Below are 18,720 nucleotides of genomic sequence, written 5' to 3'. Positions count from 1 at the left end.
CCAATTCCTCACATGGGGGCAGAAATGATCACCCTATCCTCTGCCCGAAAACACTGCCCAAGGTGGGATCCACTCCCCCTATTAGAAGAATTGAAGGAATTGGAGGTACCCGTGAATTGACGGTGATAATTATTCAGATGTCAGGACTTGGGATGAAACAGATTGGGGCCAGCGCTTTAAGATTTCCTACGGTAGATTCTGTGATATTTTAAGCATTGGGAAACGTTGGGGTGAGGTCATCATTTATGCCCTCCTATAAAAGGAACCTACGCACCTGATCCGGCAGAGAACCTGAAAGGAGAAAAATTCGCTTATTTGACAATTTTTGTTTGGCCATTGGTGAGCTGTACAACGACAAGGATAGCTTATAAATTCATGGCAGTTGTCAATTATATAGAAATCTGTAAAAGCTTTATCCATTTTGTATTGAGATATTGTTTAGTGTTTTATGATGTAAATGACCGCAAAAAAACTTTTACTTGTGTTTTAATAGAGTTACAACCCTTAATGGCTTAATGGATAAAGATTACAAATTGACATGCATCAACGATCTGGTTGGAACTTCCTCACTTCAACCTCTTCTTTAAGAAACTTCTTGTTACAAGGCAGCTATCGGGGTAACTACATAATAAGATGGAAGTTGGTGGGAGGGACAGATCGAGAAGACTCATCAGAATTCAGAAGGAAGGTAATTAATTGGTAAAAGACAATTGAAGAACATCATATATGGCTCCCTCGACCCTTTCGTTACCTCAACTATTGCTGCTAGATATTGGCTTGATGTTGTGTGGTACGACGTTGGTGCTTGTCGAGGGCCGTATTCCTCTTTTAGTAGATGGCCATACACACTTCGGGGCCCGTGTACCTTCTGTAGTACACACCCAGGGCCAGACAAACAGTGAGACAAACTTTGGCAAAGGAAATGTGTTAGAAAAGGAAATCCAATGGAGAGAATATTCATATTCATTCAAGATTGGATTTTCCTAGTAATCCATGTCTTTCCTAATTTAGAGAAAGATTGCTTGAGAGATAATTGAGTCACTTATAGTAACTCAATATATATATCCCATATGAGCTTGCAATATGGGGATTTTGTGAGAGAAATATAAATATTTATGAGATCACAAAATCACACAAGACAAGGAAACCTAAAGAAAAATCGCAAAGCTCTCTCTCTCTCCTAGAAAAATCGTCTTCTCCCTCTCTTGTTCTCTTGGTGTTTGATCCTAGAGGTGGTCCAAGCTATTATGTTCTTGGAACTGTGGAGGAGTAAGCTTGACCGTGGTGGGAACGCAAAGCTTGCGTGGTGCATGGAACGATTGAGAAAGGGCTATCATCAGTTGGAGGTCTTGCATTTGTGAGACTTAAGTAATAATCGATCCCTGCTTCGTTCTATTTTGAATGATTTCTCCATCGATACTGTGATCCTATTTACGCTTCCGTTGCGATCGCACTAGCGATGCCTTCAAAATGGTGGACCAGCATAATGTAGTACGTAAATCATTGTTGGGGTTAGGGCCTTTGACATGGAATGAGACGATGGCGGAATACGCACAGAGACATGCGGATCAGAGATCTGGGGATTGCCAACTCGTACACTCACAAGGACCATATGGGGAGAACCTCTACTGGGCCTCAGGCGCTGCTGAGTTAGAGGCTGCCGCAGCTGCCGTTAAGGCATGGGTAGATGAGAAGAGCAAGTACGACTATGCCACCAACACCTGCGTTGATGGCAAGATGTGCGGGCACTACACCCAGGTTGTGTGGAAGAACTCCCAACAACTTGGCTGCGGTTCCGTCAAATGCTCCGACAATGCTTACTTGTCCGTCTGTAGCTATTACCCTCCTGGGAATTACATTGGACAACGCCCTTACTAAAGAGATACACTTACTAATTCCTAATTATTATCTCTTCTTGGCTTATACCATGTGATCTTATTATGTACACAGGAAGCAGAATTCACACCATTGGTTTAGGTGCATCATTTGTCTTGATCTCCATAGACAATACTAGAATGTATACAACTCACGAGGCTAGCTAGCTGCTTCTTGGTCTAATTTGCCACTAGCAGTTTTGCTTCTTTGCCTTCTGGTTTAATTACCTTAGGCTCTGTTTGGTTGAAAGGGAAATGGGAAATGGGACATGGGAAAGAGAAGGGCAGTGAAGTGAAGTGAAGTGAAGTGAAGGGAATTTTTTTTTCCTTTTTAAGTTATTTGGTTGCAAAGGAAGTGAAATGAAATTAATTTTACTAAGTTATTTGGTTGGCTGTAAAATTGATGTAAAATCAATGTAAGATTTTTTAAAATTTGTAATCCAACTCACTATACTAACTTGCACTTACTAAGGCTCTTTCTTAATAATTTCTTTAAAAAAAAATGGAAAAAGTTTAATAAAACACCAGTGCAAAAATGAAATTGCACACCTCCTCACGTATCATTGTTTATGTGAGGGGGTGATATGTCATAAATACCCCTCCACCATTTGTCAGATTCCAAAAAAAGTTACCTTATTGACTCGAAATTGCACTCAGACAGTGTAGGGAACCCTCTCCCTTTAAAAAATTAAAAAAAAAAACATGCACTAAAATTTTGAAATAGACAACTTATCTGAATGCATAAAATTTCAATTTTAGTGAATCATACTGAGATCAAACATTTTTTATATACCATTGAATTTTGATTCAATTGCAAACATTCAACAGACTTCTTCAACTTCACCTCAAAACAAATGCTATCTACAACCTGTTGGATCTTTCCTAAATCAACCAAAAGAATACATTTTGCTTAAAAAAGAAAACCCCTGAAACGACCACAAACAAGACCTCCTTCACTAGCCCTATTTGCAAGTATAGTAGCATCTTCATTTGTAAAACTCATCATCCATGGATAAAGAAAAACCATTTCTATTTTCTACTGTCAATTTTTGCACCAAACTTTCACCAACTTATAATATAAATTTAGAAGTCTTGTCTGGTTTCAGAGAGAGAGAGAGAATAAAGGGTAAAAACCTATCTCATTCTTGTGCTCTACTTCCTACACTTCAGATAAATCATTATATTCAAGTTTATAAAAAAAACGATACACCAAATCCACATCCAATGATTAGATAAAACTCCATATTCTCGATCTGGTTTCCAAATTATAATCTATACAATCAATTTGTCATGGCCTTGTAACTTTCAGAGATTAGTACCCTGAAATAACTAAAAGTCATAAATGTTAGCATACCAAGTGCGATCCAACAAAAGCGAATACAAGATCATGATATCGATGGGAGAAGTCATTTAATAACAGAACAATACAGGGATAGATCATTACCTAAAGCTTAACAGATGCAAGACCTCCAGTCGATGATAGCCCTTTCATGATCATTCCACGCACCATGCAAGCTTTGCGTTCCCCACACGATCAAGCTATCTCCTCCACACTTCCAAAGAACACAAGACCTTGGACTTCCTCTAGGATCAAACACCAAGAGAGCATGAGGAAGAAAAACGGATTTTGGAGAGGGAGAGAGAACTCCACGGTTTTGGGTCCTTGTGTATTTCTTGTGTGATTTTGCAATCCCACAAATAATATATATTTGCACCTCACACAATCCCAAAAGGCTAGCTCACATGGGTGTAATATATTGAGTTTCCAATTGTGACTCAATTATCTTCCCATCCAATTTTTCTCAATGAGGAAAGATCTACATTGCTAGAGGAATCCAATATTCACCCAATGAGTTTCCTTTTCTAACAATAAATCCAAAGCTGCTTTAGGTCAGGTGATTTGATTTGCTAATTACAATTCTATTGTGGCCCCTATTCTTGAGAGTAGCATTGGCAGTCTTGCAATCTCTCTTGATCTTCCTCAATTCAAGAACCACTTCCACCCATTGATGCAACAAGTCGATGGGGGATTGCATATTTCCATTATTACAGGTTGCCCATTCTTCATGAAATTCTCCCCAGTGCTCTGGTCCTTTACTACTCCCTACCAAATAATCGAACTCTCTCTCATCCTCTGCACGGCCAAATGAATCGTGATCATAGTTAGAATGATGATATCATGCATGATGTGCAGCAACCCGAATATGAACACAATCAACTGTCCACAGCATAACCAAAACAAAAAAATGGTGTTCCTCTGAAGTCAGTTCAGAATTCAAGTCCTAAATGGGAACTAACACAGGTTATCAAAAAATGACTCAGCAGATAATGATCAGAAATACATTAATGTGAAGGCAACAACCCATAAATTGCCATGAACTAAGAGCAGATCTTGTCCCACTTTTCTTTTACTCATCATTCTTTTGTTATTCCACATAGGCTTACCTTCACCATACCTAACCTTGAGACAACCTCAACAAAGAACACCATTACTAGAATGGTAGACAGAGCAATCAGTCTTCCCTGCGAGGCAAATACTTGGAATGTTAAAAGTAGTATTCAACTAAATCTAGAATGTAAATCAAGGAACTATCCTTACATATATCAATATCCACAGCCTCAATTGTATTAACTCTAACCCCCACAAATATTCTTGTTTATAGACTATGTATAGACTACCCATCTCAAGAATGAGATTAGACTTGCACTCTAAAACAAAATCCAGAAACAAGAACGAAATATACTCTTTCTTTTAGGTTTTTTTTTTCTTTTTTCTTTTTTTTTTTTTTTTGGGGGGGGGGGGTGGATATATAACAGCTTTGATAGCTTTGTTTACATAAAATAACAGTGTCAATATCCCTATAGATAGGAAATCTTAAAAAACATATTCAACAATATGAACTGAAGGTATTAGAAAGTAAAAAAAAAAGGATGGTCGTATTACAAATCCATTGGAAGGATCTGGACTTAGAAGTCCATCTTCTAAGGTTACCATTCAGCCAAAGGTGGTAGATAGCAGCTCCAAATGCAAGCTTTCCTATAGTATCACAACAAGTTTTCCTAGCAAAGGTCATGTACACAGTACACCCATATCCATTCTCTCTCAAATGGCAAGATTCTCCTTCTTTGAGGGCTATCATTTAGATAGAGGCCTTTCCAAACTGAGGAAATGGGTAGTCAAAAAAGAGGTGTACGACGTCCTTAGAGGCATTCCAACATAGAATAACAAAGAGCAGAAAAAAGAAACTCTTGAATCCATCTAAATAAAAACTAGACACAGTGACCCAATGTCTTACATTCGTCATCTGTAGTGACCCAATTAAGTGTTCCTTAATTGGGTCACCATCTAGGCACAGTGTCCCAGAAGTTGAAATAAGATGATAATGAAGTGCAGCTTCTCCCATGACTATGTATAATGGGATCTAATCTAATCTTACTTGATGCATTCAATAAGAAAAAAGAAAAATAAAGAATTTATTAGACGTAATACTAATCTAATAAATTGCTTTGCCATTAGGTACTAAAAAAGCTGTAAAAGCTAAAATGTCATTGGTTGCCAAGTGGGAATGTTATATAGTTAACTCCGTTTTCAACTTTAGACACAAAACGACTACAAATCCATGCTATATAGTTAACTCTGTTTTCAATAGTTGCAGAGAAGGGGAGGGGGGGAATCATTGAGATAATATATATAGCAATTCTGTCACTTTTGGGTGCACCACACAAGCATCTCATTTGTTTCTGCTTAAGCGCCTAACGAATACCTACTATCACTGCTGATTGAATATAGAGAAACACCATAAAGAGTTACAGATTCTTTGACATACCAAATAATCTCCATCAACATTTGACTATAATGAGATTATGAACACTGATCAGATACAAAGAAATTTGACTAGAAAACTAGGAAGCTAAAGGAATATATACAACATAGCATGCAGCCAAGTTTGACTGGATAAATTTGAAATACAACCAGTCAAATACCATATTTGAGTTGCAGTAGTAGCAGGGGTTCGTTCCATCGTTAACAAACCTTAGAAGTAACAATCTGAATCTTCCCAAGGATTGGATCTATCGTTCTAATTGAAGTTACCAATTCTGAACCGATATCTCTGAATATTTATGGGATGAGATCAGACAAATTATGATGAAATACCACTCGCAAAATGAGTGGTTGCGATGGTGTTCAAGGAGCAAAAGATGAAGAAGAAGAAGAAGAAGGAGGTTGTAAGAGCAGCTGCTACCACCATCGCCAAAGCCAAGGAAGAGAAAGGGTGTTGTGCCAGACACAAAATAACGAGGAGGTTACATCTTTGTTTGCTTGCATCAAAGAGACGACAGGGGGAACTTAGGGTTTTTTCACTCAGCAAATTCGATTCATTTTATTTATATTCAAATCATTAAAATGCAGAGCAGAGTAGAGTTGATGAACCTAATCAGAGCAGAGTTGATGAACTTGTGATCAAATCAGAGCTACCAAGCTTCTTAGATAGAGAACCAGCCTTGCTCGGAGCTTCCCAAGCTTCTCACATAGAAAGAGAACCGGTGCCTTCCGAGCTTCTTGGAGAGAGAACCAATGCATGCTCAATCTTCCAGCCTTGCTCAGAGCTTCGATCTCAAGAGAGAGATAACCATCGCCTTCAGCTGTTCTACAGAGTATTTGATATTTCAATCGAGCGAAAAGCCCATAAAGTCGAGAATCCCTGGGTTTTTATTTTACTTGCGTTTTTGGTCAGGAAATAAAAATTGCAATGTTATTTGAAAAGTGAGATTTATTCCCCATGGAAAAACAATCCCATTGCAACTAAACACCTAGAATTATTTCTCTTGGAAAATAAATTTCACTTTACATCAAAAAATTTGCATTCCCCTTGCAACCAAACTGAGCCAAAATTTGTCCCATACTTAAGCCCAATACGGGCCTAAACTGAATAAGCCCATGTGTGTGAAATAGTACTGTTGGGATATGAAAACGGGCTCTATAAGAACGAGCTATTGTGGTTGTCAAGCCAAGCCAAGGCCTCAAGCTCGTCGAATCATGAACACGCACCCCGCCTTGCGCTGGGGGCGCGTAACTCGTCATCTTGGAATAACACTAAGAAAGAAGAGAATAAACCCTACGGCTTACGTAGGGCACCATGAGTCTATCATGGACCAACAGGGTCCGAGACTTTTGCCCACATCACGCCTAATTAGGAGCATGGGAAGCAATGGATAAACGTTATCTTCAAATTACACTCTCCAACGGTCTCACTCCACTCTGGAATTCCAGCTTTCCAATTCAAGCATAACTCAAACTCTCAACCACCTTAAATACGGGAGGTAACACACGCCTAACCCATCTGAACACTCATTGAATTGACTATTGCTCAGAGATCTAACTTAAGCATCGGAGTGAGATCACAGGCAACGCCCGGTACTCTCTACTAATCTTTGTCTTGCAGGAAGAACTCGCTCCAGTAGGATTTCTGACGCAACAGTTTGGCATCGTTTGTGGGAACGATACAATTCTCAAAGCCTTAGACTCTCTATTTGACTGAACTTGAGATCATGGCCAGAGAACCCAATGTCGTTCCATCCAATACTCAGGTCCCACCAGCCATGGAAAACCCAGTGACTCGTTAGACAATGAAGAACACTCGCGACGGCGGGAATGCAGGGAAGAAAACCCAACAGCGGCGGATGGCAATTGCATCCGTTGACCCCCAGCTACCAGCGGCAGGGGAAGTGGCAAGAACCCAACCCTCTGCCACATTGGAGGCTGACCAAACGGCGACTCAGAATCAGGGCCAGTCCAGCCGTAGCATTCAGTCTTTACCACCTCCGCCACCGATGCCCCAGGGATTTGTCCCCGAGACAGATCCTGGAGCGCCTGCCAATGTCAGCCAAATCTAGGACCTACAACTGCAAGTTCTCAACCAAAGTGGGGTCCTAAGAGATATAGTCCATGAGGTGTAAGCATTGAGGGTAGCCACTGCCGTGGCCGCAGGCCTCCCACCGGCACCAATACCACCCCCTGCACCGTTGCTACCTCTGGTACTCCCAAGAACTGCCTGAGAGAATCCGAGGATAGCGAGAGATGACGTACGAGCATCAGGAAGTAGAGTGGGGTCATCACACCCATCCAGGTGAGAGCTACCTTCTCTAGGAACAGTACTTAGGGGAACCTGCCTACCCGGAGCAGGCCCCCTCATGTGGAAGATCAATCAATTTCCACCGGCCGAAGAACTCACAGCCGGTCTGAAAGGACTCATTCCAGGGTCTCAGACATACGCACTGATCGAGTAGACCCACCAAGGCCACCCTGTCCAGATCTCAGGGACAAGTTGAATGCACGACGTACACGCACGAATGTCATCAATAACCAGGTCGAAGAAAGCAAGCATAACCGTAAGCTCAGAGAGATGAACACAAAAATTGTGGCCCTAGAGAGGGGAATAGCCCCAGAAGAAAGCTTCAGGCCGGGCCAACATCCCTTTACAAGGGAGCTCATGAGAGCAGAGCTTCCCAAGGGTTTTAAACCCCCTACGTTCGAGGCTTATGATGGGAAGGACAATCCCAATGACCACATCAGTTACTTCAATGCCATGATGACAGTCTATGGTGGGTCTGATGTAGTATCCTGCCGATCTTTCCCCACCTCTCTCAAGGGGCCCGCGGCGTTGTGGTTTGCCAAATTGAAGCCTAACTTGATCCAAAGCTTCACAGAGTTGGCCAAGGCCTTTGTCAACCGCTTCCAGAGTAGTGTAAAGCAGAAGAAGACTGTAGCCAACTTGATGGCTGTGAAGCAGCGCTCTGATGAGTCCATCAGAGATTATATCACCCGCTTCAATGCAGAGAGCCTGGAGATCAAGGACCTAGATGACGCAATGGCCTTCAACGCCTTACACAATGGGGTCACCAACCATGACCTGGTGAAATCGCTCACGTTGGACCCAGTGGCGACCATGCCGCAGCTACTGGACCGCTGCTACCAATATACCAACATGTTCGATATCATGAAGGCAAGAAAAGCAGTGGATGGCAAAGTCCCTGAGAAAAAGAGGGCAAGCGAAAAATATGAGAAGAGTAAGGACACCAAGAGAGCAAGGTCAGATTGAGACCAAAGTTCTGACTACACCCCGCTCAGCACCACCAGGACCAAAATCTGGATGGAAGTCTATGATCGGGGATTGCTGTAGTGACCCCGGCTAATGGTCTCCCGACCGAAGGATAGAAACAAGAATAAGTTCTGCGAGTTCTACAAAGACGTGGGCCATGACACTGAGAACTGCAGGCAACTGAAGAGAGAGATTGAAGATGTGATCCAAAAGGGCCACTTAAGATGGTATGTCAAAGGCGATGTAAAAGATAACACCCGAGGTCGGGAAGCCACGAGAAACAATCGTGGAAGGGACAACAGAGCCCGTAGAGGAGATGATCGGGATCGCCAAGGTAATCGACGAGACGATCAACGGGAGGTACGTAGAGATCGGGACGAGGCCAATACATCCACTGCACCGGCCATTCTCACCATCCTGGGGGGTCCAGGACAGGAGTCAGCCCGCAGAGCCAAGACGAAGGTGAGGTTCGTGGCTATGGCTGAAGTCCCTGAGAAGAAAGCACGCACTGAGTCCATCATCACATTCTCAGACAAGGACATGGAGGGGCTGAGCTGGCCACACGACGATGCTATCGTGGTTCAGGCAGTTATAGCCAATAGACCAGTCCACAGGATACTGGTGGATGCAGGGCATCTATAGACATGCTATCCAATGATGCGTACTTGTAGTTCGGGTTCGAGCCGGGCACTTTGAAGCCCAAGTCAGTACCCTTATACCAATTTTCAGGCGCACATACCCCGATCGAGGGATCGATAGAGCTCTTACTGACGGTGGGAACGACACCATGCCAGAAGACCGTAAAAGTCAATTTTATGGTGGTTCGAGTAGCCACCGCCTACAACGCCATCCTAGGCAGACTAAGCTTGAACGAGCTGGGCGCAATAGTTTCCACCAAACACCTGGTTTTCTACCCCTGACGGCGTGGGAGAATGCCAAACGGAGCAGAAGAAAGCCCGGGAGTGCCACGCTGCATTCTTGAAAGGCATCAAGGGCAACTGTAGAGGAACGGCCTATCAGGTGGAGGTCATAGATAACCATGAAGATGATAAGCGCTATCAGAGGGGTGAGCCAGTAGAGGAGCTCGTGGAGGTCCCGTTGGATGAACAGAACCCTACAAGGACTATGAAAATCGGGTCCTCACTAAGTAAAGAAGAAGCGAGGGAGCTCACCACGTTCCTACAAAAGAACAAGGACATGTTTTTCTGGTCAGCAGCTGACATGCCAGGCATTCCCCATCATATTACTGAGCACACGCTCTGCACGTGGATCCCAACAGGAAGCCAATACAGCAAAAAAGGAGGACGTTCGAGCCTGAATGATAGGCCACGATGAAAGGAGAAATTGAGAAATTGAAGGCATCCGGCTTTATTAGAGAAGAACAATTTCCCACCTGGCTCGCAAACGTGGTAATGGTTCCCAAGCCAAATGGAAAATGGAGAATGTGCATGGAGTACACCAACCTCAATAAGGCGTACCCCAAAGATGAATATCCGCTGCCAATGATCGATCTATTGATAGATGCAACGGCGGGACACGAGAGGCTGAGCTGTATGGATGCATATTTCGGGTACAACCAGATCCTGATGAAGGAAGGAGATGAGCTGTACATAGCATTTTGGATCGACCAGGAGAACTTCTGCTACCTAGTGATGCCGTTCGGGCTAAAGAACGCGGGAGCGAGTTACCAAAGAATGGTGAACAAGATCTTCAAGGCCCAGATAGGCAGAAACATGGAGGTATACGTGGACGATATGCTAGTAAAAAGCATCAAGGCCCAATATCACTTGGCCGATCTGGACGAGGCATTCCAAGTGTTGCGGGCTCACCAAATGAAGCTGAATCCAACCAAGTGCGCCTTCGGGTTAGTCCGAGTAAGTTCCTGGGTTACATGGTGTCCCAGAGAGGAATCGAGACCAATCCAGCAAAGATCAAGGCTATACAGGAGATGAGCCCACCCAGGATAGTTCATAAAATACAAAGGCTAAATGGAAGAATCACAGCATTGGCACGCTTCATGTCTCGTTCGAGAGATAAGTGCTTGCCTTTCTTCAAAACCTTGAAGAATCTGAAGGATGTGAAGGGTTTTGAGTGGACAAAAGAATGTCAGAAAGCTTTCAAAGACCTCAAAGCTTACCTCGCCAACCCGCCGCTCCTGACACTTCCAATATCGGAAAAAGAACTGCTCCTGTACCTGGCGACGTCACCAGTAGCCGTAAGCGCTACCCTAGTGAGAGAGGAAGATGGAGTTCAAAAGCCCGTGTACTATGTCAGCCACGTCCTGCTAGATGCAGAAACTCGCTACCCCAAGATCGAGAAGCTAGCATCTGCACTGGTGAAAGCAGCCCGAAAGCTAAGGCCGTACTTCTAAGCCTATCCAATAGCGGTCATGACTGACCAACCCTTAAAAAAGGTACTCCACAAGCCCGACATATCTGGGAGATTAACGGCCTGGGCAGTGGAGCTGAGCAAATATCAGATCGAGTATAAGCCCAGAATAGCTATCAAGGGACAAGCCCTAGAGGACTTCGTGGTTGAATGCATGTAGAACGAGAATGAGCAAGAATGGGAGGACACGATAGAAGCAGAGCCCAGCCCAGAGTCATCTTGGACTATGTTCGTAGATGGATCAAGCAACACAGAGGTTAGGGGAGCTGGTTTCATCCTAACAAGCCCAGAAGGCTTCAAGATACAGTTCGCACTATGGCTGAGCTTCCTTGCCTCGGATAAGGAGGCCGAGTACGAAGCATTGATTGCAGGACTGAGGACTGCCAGGGCCATACAGGTCAAAAGGCTGACCGTACGGGCTGACTCGCAATTGATCGTGAATCAGGTCAACGGAGACTATGAGGCCAAGGACAATCGAATGGCAGCATATTTGAAAGAAGCCAAGAAGTTAGTAGGCTCGTTCGGGACGTTCCAGATATGTAGAGTGCCACGCAGCGAGAACGAGAAAGCAGACACGCTCTCACGACTATCCAAAGAAGAGTTAGCCCAACTCTATGTATCAGTGTATATTGAGCAGCTCGATGCACCTGCCCACTTAGTTCGAGAGGTCGCGCAGGCCGAGATCGAGCCCAGCTGGATGGACCCAATTATCGCGTACTTACGAGATGATGTCTTACCAAAACATAAAGTCAAAGCCCATAAGGTTCACGATCGAGCAGCACGGTATACGCTGATAGAGAACGAGCTATACAAAAGGTCAGTTTTGGGTCCGTTGCTGAAATGTCTGACCCCCACACATGCTCTGAACGCCCTAGTCGAAGTGCATCAAGTCATATGTGGCAGTCATATGGGGGGAAGGCATCTGGCTTACAAAATACTGAGAGCAGGGCTCTACTGGCCCAACATGCAAAAGGAGGCGATTCAGTACGTAAGAAGATGCGAGCCGTGCCAAAAGTTTGCAGACGTACCACAACAACCCGCTACAGAACTAACTTCCATACTTAGTCCAATCCCCTTCGCCATGTGCGGGATGGATATACTGGGCAACTTCACCCCGGCCTCAGGGGGAAGAAAATATCTCGTGGTCGCCGTAGATTACTTCACCAAATGGGTAGAGGCAGAACCGTTAGCAAAGATTACGCGGCAACAGATGGAAAAATTCTTTAGAGATAGAATTATCTATAGATTCGGCCTACCAAAGATAATGGTGACAAACAACGGGAAGCAGTTTGACAACCCATAGTTTGGAGCATTCTGTGCCCAATACGGCATCGAACACCGAACGACCTCAGTTGCATATCCCCAGGCAAATGGCCAAGCAGAAATCACCAACTGTACCCTGCTCGCAGGAGTAAAAAGAAGGCTAACTGAAGCAAAAGGAAGGTGGGTAGATGAGCTACCCAGCGTATTATGGTCATATCGAACCACCATTCAAACACCCACGGGGGAGAGCCCGTTCCAGCTTACCTATGGGACAGAAGCACTGGCCCCGGTTGAAGTTGTAGCGGGATCATTGAGAAGTCTAAACTTTACTGAAAGAACATACCAGAACGAGCTGAGAGCCAACCTAGAACTGCTAGATGAAGTCAGGGAGGATGCATTGATGAGGAATGTGGCTTACAAGCAGAGGACGGCCCGCTACTATAATTCCAAGGTCAAAGTAAGGACATTTTGAGCTGGTGACTTAGTATTACGAAAAGTAAGTGCCTCCAAACCACAACAGCAGGGTAAGTTGGACGCGAACTGGGAAGGACCATATGTGGTCTCCAAGCAATTAAGGCCAGCGACCTATCGCTTGAAGACCCTAGGGGGCAATAAGATACCAGGACCGTGGAATTCAGAAAACCTGAAAAAATTTTACCAGTAAGTGGTTGTTGTAAACAATTACTTTGATTAATGAAATATCAGTTCGTGCGCCAGGCAAATTTTATAACAAAAGTCTAGCTCATAGAGTTTGCATGAAAGACTGATCTCATTGGTCAGCACGAAAAGTCTAGCTCAAAAAGTTAGCATGAAAGACTGATCTCATTGGTCAGCATGAAAGCCTAGCTCACAGAGTTAGCATGAAAGACTGATCTCAAGGGTTAGCATGAAAGTCTAGCTCGCAGAGTTAGTATGAAAGACTGATCTCATTAGGTCTGCAAGAAAGCCTAGCTCAAAGAGTTAGCACAAAAGACTGATCTATTTGGTCAGCACGAAAGTCTAGCTCGTATAGTTATCATAAAAGACTGATCTATTTGGTCAGCACGAAAGCCTAGCTCGAAGAGTTAGCACAAAAGACTGATCTATTTGGTCAGCACGAAAGTCTAGCTCGTAGAGTTAGCAGGAAAAACTGATCTATCAGGTCAGCAAAGAAGTCTAGCTCGCAGGGATAGCACCAAGGCCTAGGTCGTTATACGGGTACTAAAGAAGTAGCAATACAGAAGTCTTAACTCTCGAAGATAGCAGAAAAGTGCTTGCTAAATGATAGCTTATGCAAAGAAAGGAAAAAGCAAGTAAAAAAAATAAAAGAATCCTTTATTGATATTTACAGAAGATACAAGTGCATGAGAAGATCGTGATATACAGAGATCGCTCTCGGCACAAATACAACAACCTGTAAGTAGAAGACGTGGTAAACTAATGCCCACCAGGCATAAAAGTTCGAAGTAACCCATTCAGGTGCACTCGAACAAAAGAAGGCTGATGAAGCACAAGCACCAGGGGCCGCCAAGTGTGAGATAGGAGTACCATAACAACAGCGTCGGATAGATCGATACTGAGCTCATCAAAAGCTTCTGTCGCTGGAGGACCCCAAGAATCAGGAGAAGAACATCGGGTAAAATGGGATTCACCATGCAAATGCTCTGGGACCCAAGAAGCTCAGTCATCACCCCTCTATCTCCACCAGGGGTGAAGACCTTGAACTGCAGGACTGGGCTACGGCCTTAGGTCCTTCGGCGCACTTGATGGTTCCACACCACAACCTGCTAGATATGTTAACAGTTAAAAGGAGGAGGGAGCGGTGTCCTCAAGATTCTCCACCTCTTTGATGTAACCCTACCACTCCAATGAGATTGGTATGGAAGGAAACACAAAGAGGATGCCCCACAGCCAATCGATCGAAAGACAAGACATGTCGATCGAGGATTGAAGCTGTGAGGGTCAATGTCGATGGAAGATTGAAGCCGAAAACAAACACCAATGAAGGGATCAAGCTCCCAGAATTTAAAGCCTCTATATCTGAAAAGATGGCGAAGCCACGCAGGGGAAAAGAGAAGTAAACCCCAAAGGTGGAAAAGAAGCCGCAAGATAGCAGAAGAATCCATGATTCTATGAATGACGCCAAGGTTGAAGGACTCAACCTCTATTTAAAGAAGAAGGACGACGGTTCAGAGACCCAAATCACTTAAGAGATGAATTAAGCTTTGAGCCACGTGGTTTAGCCCCATTGGCTCACGCTTCCCATAGACATTGGAAAAGATACAAGCACAGAGGAATGACGGTTCAAATCCAGAGCCACGTATAAGATGAATCACGTCGTGGACCAAATGTCTAGATTTTGTTGGCCTCACGTCTCTCCAAAAAGGTAAGAGCGGCACGGATACAAGGGTAATGATTCGGTTCCCAAATCCACCAGGACACATGTCCAACCCTCACTGGCTTGAAGTCTCTCCAAGTAACCCAAAGAGCGTCATTATCAAGAAAGCAGTTCAAAAGTTGGCTCTCATAAATGGCAAGAGAAATCAAAAGTCAATTGAAAAGGAAAGGCAATAAAGGCTTACTTGGCGAATTCACAGGGAATATTTGGGAAAGATTCAACATCATGACAACACTTATGTCATGAAAAAAGGTGAAGCGTCGCAAGGGAATCAATATCAAAGGGTTAGATAAGAGAACCTAGCCCAAAAAGGAGATAAAAGAGGTGCGACCTAAGGAAACAGCTAGCTCGCATAAGAAGGGCGAAGAAAAAAGAAAAATATGCGCTCCAATACTTAGAGAATATATGTTTCATTGATGGCAAGCTAAACATTCACATGTCTCAAAAAAAAAAAAAAAAAAAAAAAAAAAGGTAAAAGGAGGGCAAAAAACATCGGGGTTCTCAATTACTGGTCGTAGGATCAAAAGTTGGAGGATCAGAAGCAGCGGCTACACTAGTTGGAGATAGGTCGGTTGGAGGAGGGTCTGAAGTAGGATCCACGGGGGCCAAGGTCGTGTCCGCTGAAGGAGAAGCGGGGTGAACGAGTTCGTCCACAGAGGGCGAGACAGCAGTAGGAGGAGACATCGCAGCAGGGAGGTCGTCCATGACCGTAGGATCCTCAACCGCCTCCGGCACGTCCGGGGTCGCCGGAACGGGAGGAATGTAATAGTCGAAGCCAGAGAAGTCATAGCCAGGGGTCGTCTCAAGAACGTGCTTCACGGTGTCGTCCACTCCATTCCTGTAGCCCTTGCGACTCACCTCCTTCATGCAATCTTTCAGCTCATTAGAACACTTAAAGGCTTCCAGGGCCACCCTAACGGCATCTTCGATCACCCGGGGTTGTCGATCTTGAAATACAATAAAATCTCCCTGAATGGTGGTGGTTTTCTGCCTCTCTAGCTCGGTCTCGTTATTCACCAGTCTCAGCTGTACCTCCAGTTCCTCGATGCGCTTGGTAAAAGACTTGACCGCATCCTCATGGCCCTTGGCCGCCTTAGTCATGGTAGAAATGGTGGTCCCAGTGACTATCGTCTGCTCTTCTGCGGCCACTCACATCTTTTTCTCCTCCTCATAAGAGGCAGACAGGCTTGCTACACGTTGCCGTAACTCGCTTACTCCCCGAGTAACCTACAAAGAACAAGACGATATCAGAAGTGCCTTGAGCAAACTAAGGAAGGAATCATCTTGGCCCGAGGCTTACCTTGGCAAAATCAAGCACAAACAAATTGAGGAGTTCATCATCCGGCTGAGCACAAAAATCGTCGATGTCCTCGGGAGGCCCGTGATCCATCAACTCCCCAGCAACACGAGGAGAATGGAGGGAGGAATCGCCCTCATAAACCTCCCACTGAAATTGGAGGCGCTTCTTTCCCTTAGGAGGAGGCCAAACGCCTGTCTCACCCTTGCCAAATTTCCCCTTGGCGAGGTCCTGGGGAGCTATCCTTGAAGTTCTCGAGACCTGGACAATCTCCTCCAGAGATCCAGCACTTCGCGCAGCTCTTTTCGAGGAAGGGTCAGAGCTCGCCACATCTTTACGCGTCCTCTTCTCAGGGACCTTGGGCTGAAGAGCCTTACTGGACTTCTCTGCCCGCTCCTTCCCCTTGGGGGAGGCTTCCTGCTTCTTCTGAACACTATCGGAGGACGGCAAACCTCCTATTGAAATGCTAGGGAGCGAAGGGCGAGACGAATGCCTGGATTGCCTCTCCAAGGCTTTCTGTCTGGCCAATACGGTGTCTCCACAAAGCTCGTTGGCATTAGGCTCGTAGTCCACTGAAAGAAAGATAAATTCAAGTCAGAAACAGCTCGTGGCCGTTAAGGAAACAAGTTCTTTGGGGTAGGGACTCACCCCGCGTTGAGCTCAGTCCGTGTTCAACCAACAGACCCTCGTTTGCCAAACCACGCACGTCGAAGGCTGTGCCCTGTACCGTAAGCTCGAGAGACCGCTAATTGTATGAGCTCAGCATGGGGACCTGGTTCACTGATCAGAGTTGTACAGGTCTCCACTGTGCTCTGAGGGATTGCCCTCGATATGTGCAAAGAAAAAATGATCCTTCCACTTCTTCGCAGATTCGGGCATATGGGAAACAAAAGCCTTAGGTCTATATGACCCCGTTGTACTACGCAGGGCCAGGTCGAACCACTCACCACCGGTCGGTTTCAGGTGGTAGTAGTAAAGAAAAAGCGCCCAAGAGGCCTTATGGCCAAGCTGGGCAAAGTACATGTAGAAGCCAAGGAGGTGCTTCCAGGCATTCGCCACTAACCGGCCTAGAGAAATCTGAAAGCGGTCTAACACTTCTAGCATAAAACAGTGGACAGGGAAGCGTAAGCCGCATTGAAAGGCGACCTCGTACAAGTATATAGTGTTCGACCGTGGGTTGTTCGCCCTCTCGACTCTTGTAGGAACCCATGTCTCCACCCATAGGGGAAAGCTGTACTGAGTGCGAAGAGCAGCCAGGGACTCCACAGTCATGGTACTCTCAAAGGCTACCACACTGGTAGGTCTCACTAGGACCTCCTCCTCTTCATCCGACACTAGCCCGCCACTGGACCCAGCGGCGGAGCCCCGGGTCAGACGTTGGGCCCGGGCAGGAAACCTCTTGGACCCAAAGAGTGCAGAACGCCCCTCTTGGGTCCCCTCGGAACTCACTTCGGGGTCAGAACCCCCACTCGATTCAGCAGCATTGCCAGAACCCCTGGCAGACTCTGACGAAGGAGAAGGCATGACTGAAGAGTAACTTAGTGATAAAGGGTGGTAGAGATTGAGAGCGGAGGATGCAATAAGATCGGAGCACGTGATGAATGTTCGTGAAGGAGGAACTCCACCAGAAGAGAGAAAGGATCCTTGGACGTGATAATCGCCAGAATAAACGCAGCGGCGACAATAGGAAGCACCGAGAGTAAAAATCCCCAAAATGAACGAAAGATAGTAAAAGATTGCTGTAAAAAAGTGAAGTTCCAGATTATAAAGAAGAAGAAACGCTTCCCAATCCAGTGGCCCAGGGACGCGACCCCTCGAATGGCTGAAGGTAGCCAACGTTTGGGATGGCTCGAGGTAATTAAAGCTCAATCCACGTGGCTGAAACGCAATGGGGGGCTTAGCGTGACAAGAATCAATCGATGGTAGGTCTAGCCCAGAGATCATAATGCCTACGGCCATGTGTCAATACAAAGAAGGAACGTCGAGCGTCGCCTCGAATCGAGACACCTCTAGGGTTTTAGACACGTGACAAAAAGCCGCTAGAGTGACAAATCACACTTAGATGCCCAATTATCGAGACACGTGCGCCAGGGTAATTGTCATAAAGCAAAATAAACTTGACCCCCCTGAATGTCCATGTTCAGGGGAGTAGGGGGCTCGTGTTGGGATATGGAAACGGGCTCTATAAGAACGAGCTATTGTGGTCATCAAGCCAAGCCAGGGCCTCGAGCTTGTCGAATCGTGAACACGCACCCCGCCTTGCGCTGGGGGCGCGTAACTCGTCATCTTGGAATAACAGTAAGAAGAATAACCCCTACGGCTTACGTAGGGCACCATGAGTCTATCATGGACCAACAGGGTCCTAGACTTTCGCCCACGTCACGCCTAATCAGGCGCGTGGGAAGTAACAGATAAACGTTA

General features: G+C 45.3%; 4 protein-coding genes across 4 annotated transcripts; all 4 read left to right on the top strand.

Moving 5' to 3' along the window:
• The first annotated feature begins 1,539 nt into the window (after nucleotides 1-1,539).
• Nucleotides 1,540-1,878, top strand: LOC122659406 (pathogenesis-related protein 1B-like). The gene has a single exon (XM_043854521.1). The coding sequence runs from the start codon at nucleotides 1,540-1,542 to the stop codon at nucleotides 1,876-1,878; it is 339 nt and encodes a 112-aa protein (XP_043710456.1).
• Nucleotides 1,879-8,278: 6,400 nt separating this feature from the next.
• On the top strand, nucleotides 8,279-8,974 carry LOC122659405. Its single transcript, XM_043854520.1, has one exon. It carries the CDS (start codon nucleotides 8,279-8,281, stop codon nucleotides 8,972-8,974), a length of 696 nt encoding a protein of 231 aa, XP_043710455.1.
• A 93-nt stretch (nucleotides 8,975-9,067) lies between these two features.
• LOC122659404 lies at nucleotides 9,068-9,616 on the top strand. Its single transcript, XM_043854518.1, has one exon. It carries the CDS (start codon nucleotides 9,068-9,070, stop codon nucleotides 9,614-9,616), a length of 549 nt encoding a protein of 182 aa, XP_043710453.1.
• Nucleotides 9,617-11,588: 1,972 nt separating this feature from the next.
• On the top strand, nucleotides 11,589-12,665 carry LOC122659403. The gene has a single exon (XM_043854517.1). The coding sequence runs from the start codon at nucleotides 11,589-11,591 to the stop codon at nucleotides 12,663-12,665; it is 1,077 nt and encodes a 358-aa protein (XP_043710452.1).
• The last annotated feature ends 6,055 nt before the right edge of the window (nucleotides 12,666-18,720 follow it).

The sequence above is a fragment of the Telopea speciosissima genome, chromosome 4 (genome assembly GCF_018873765.1).
Source record: "Telopea speciosissima isolate NSW1024214 ecotype Mountain lineage chromosome 4, Tspe_v1, whole genome shotgun sequence".
Lineage (NCBI taxonomy): Eukaryota > Viridiplantae > Streptophyta > Magnoliopsida > Proteales > Proteaceae > Telopea > Telopea speciosissima.
Note: the sequence above shows the minus strand (reverse complement) of the source record. Positions and strands in the feature narration are given on the sequence as shown.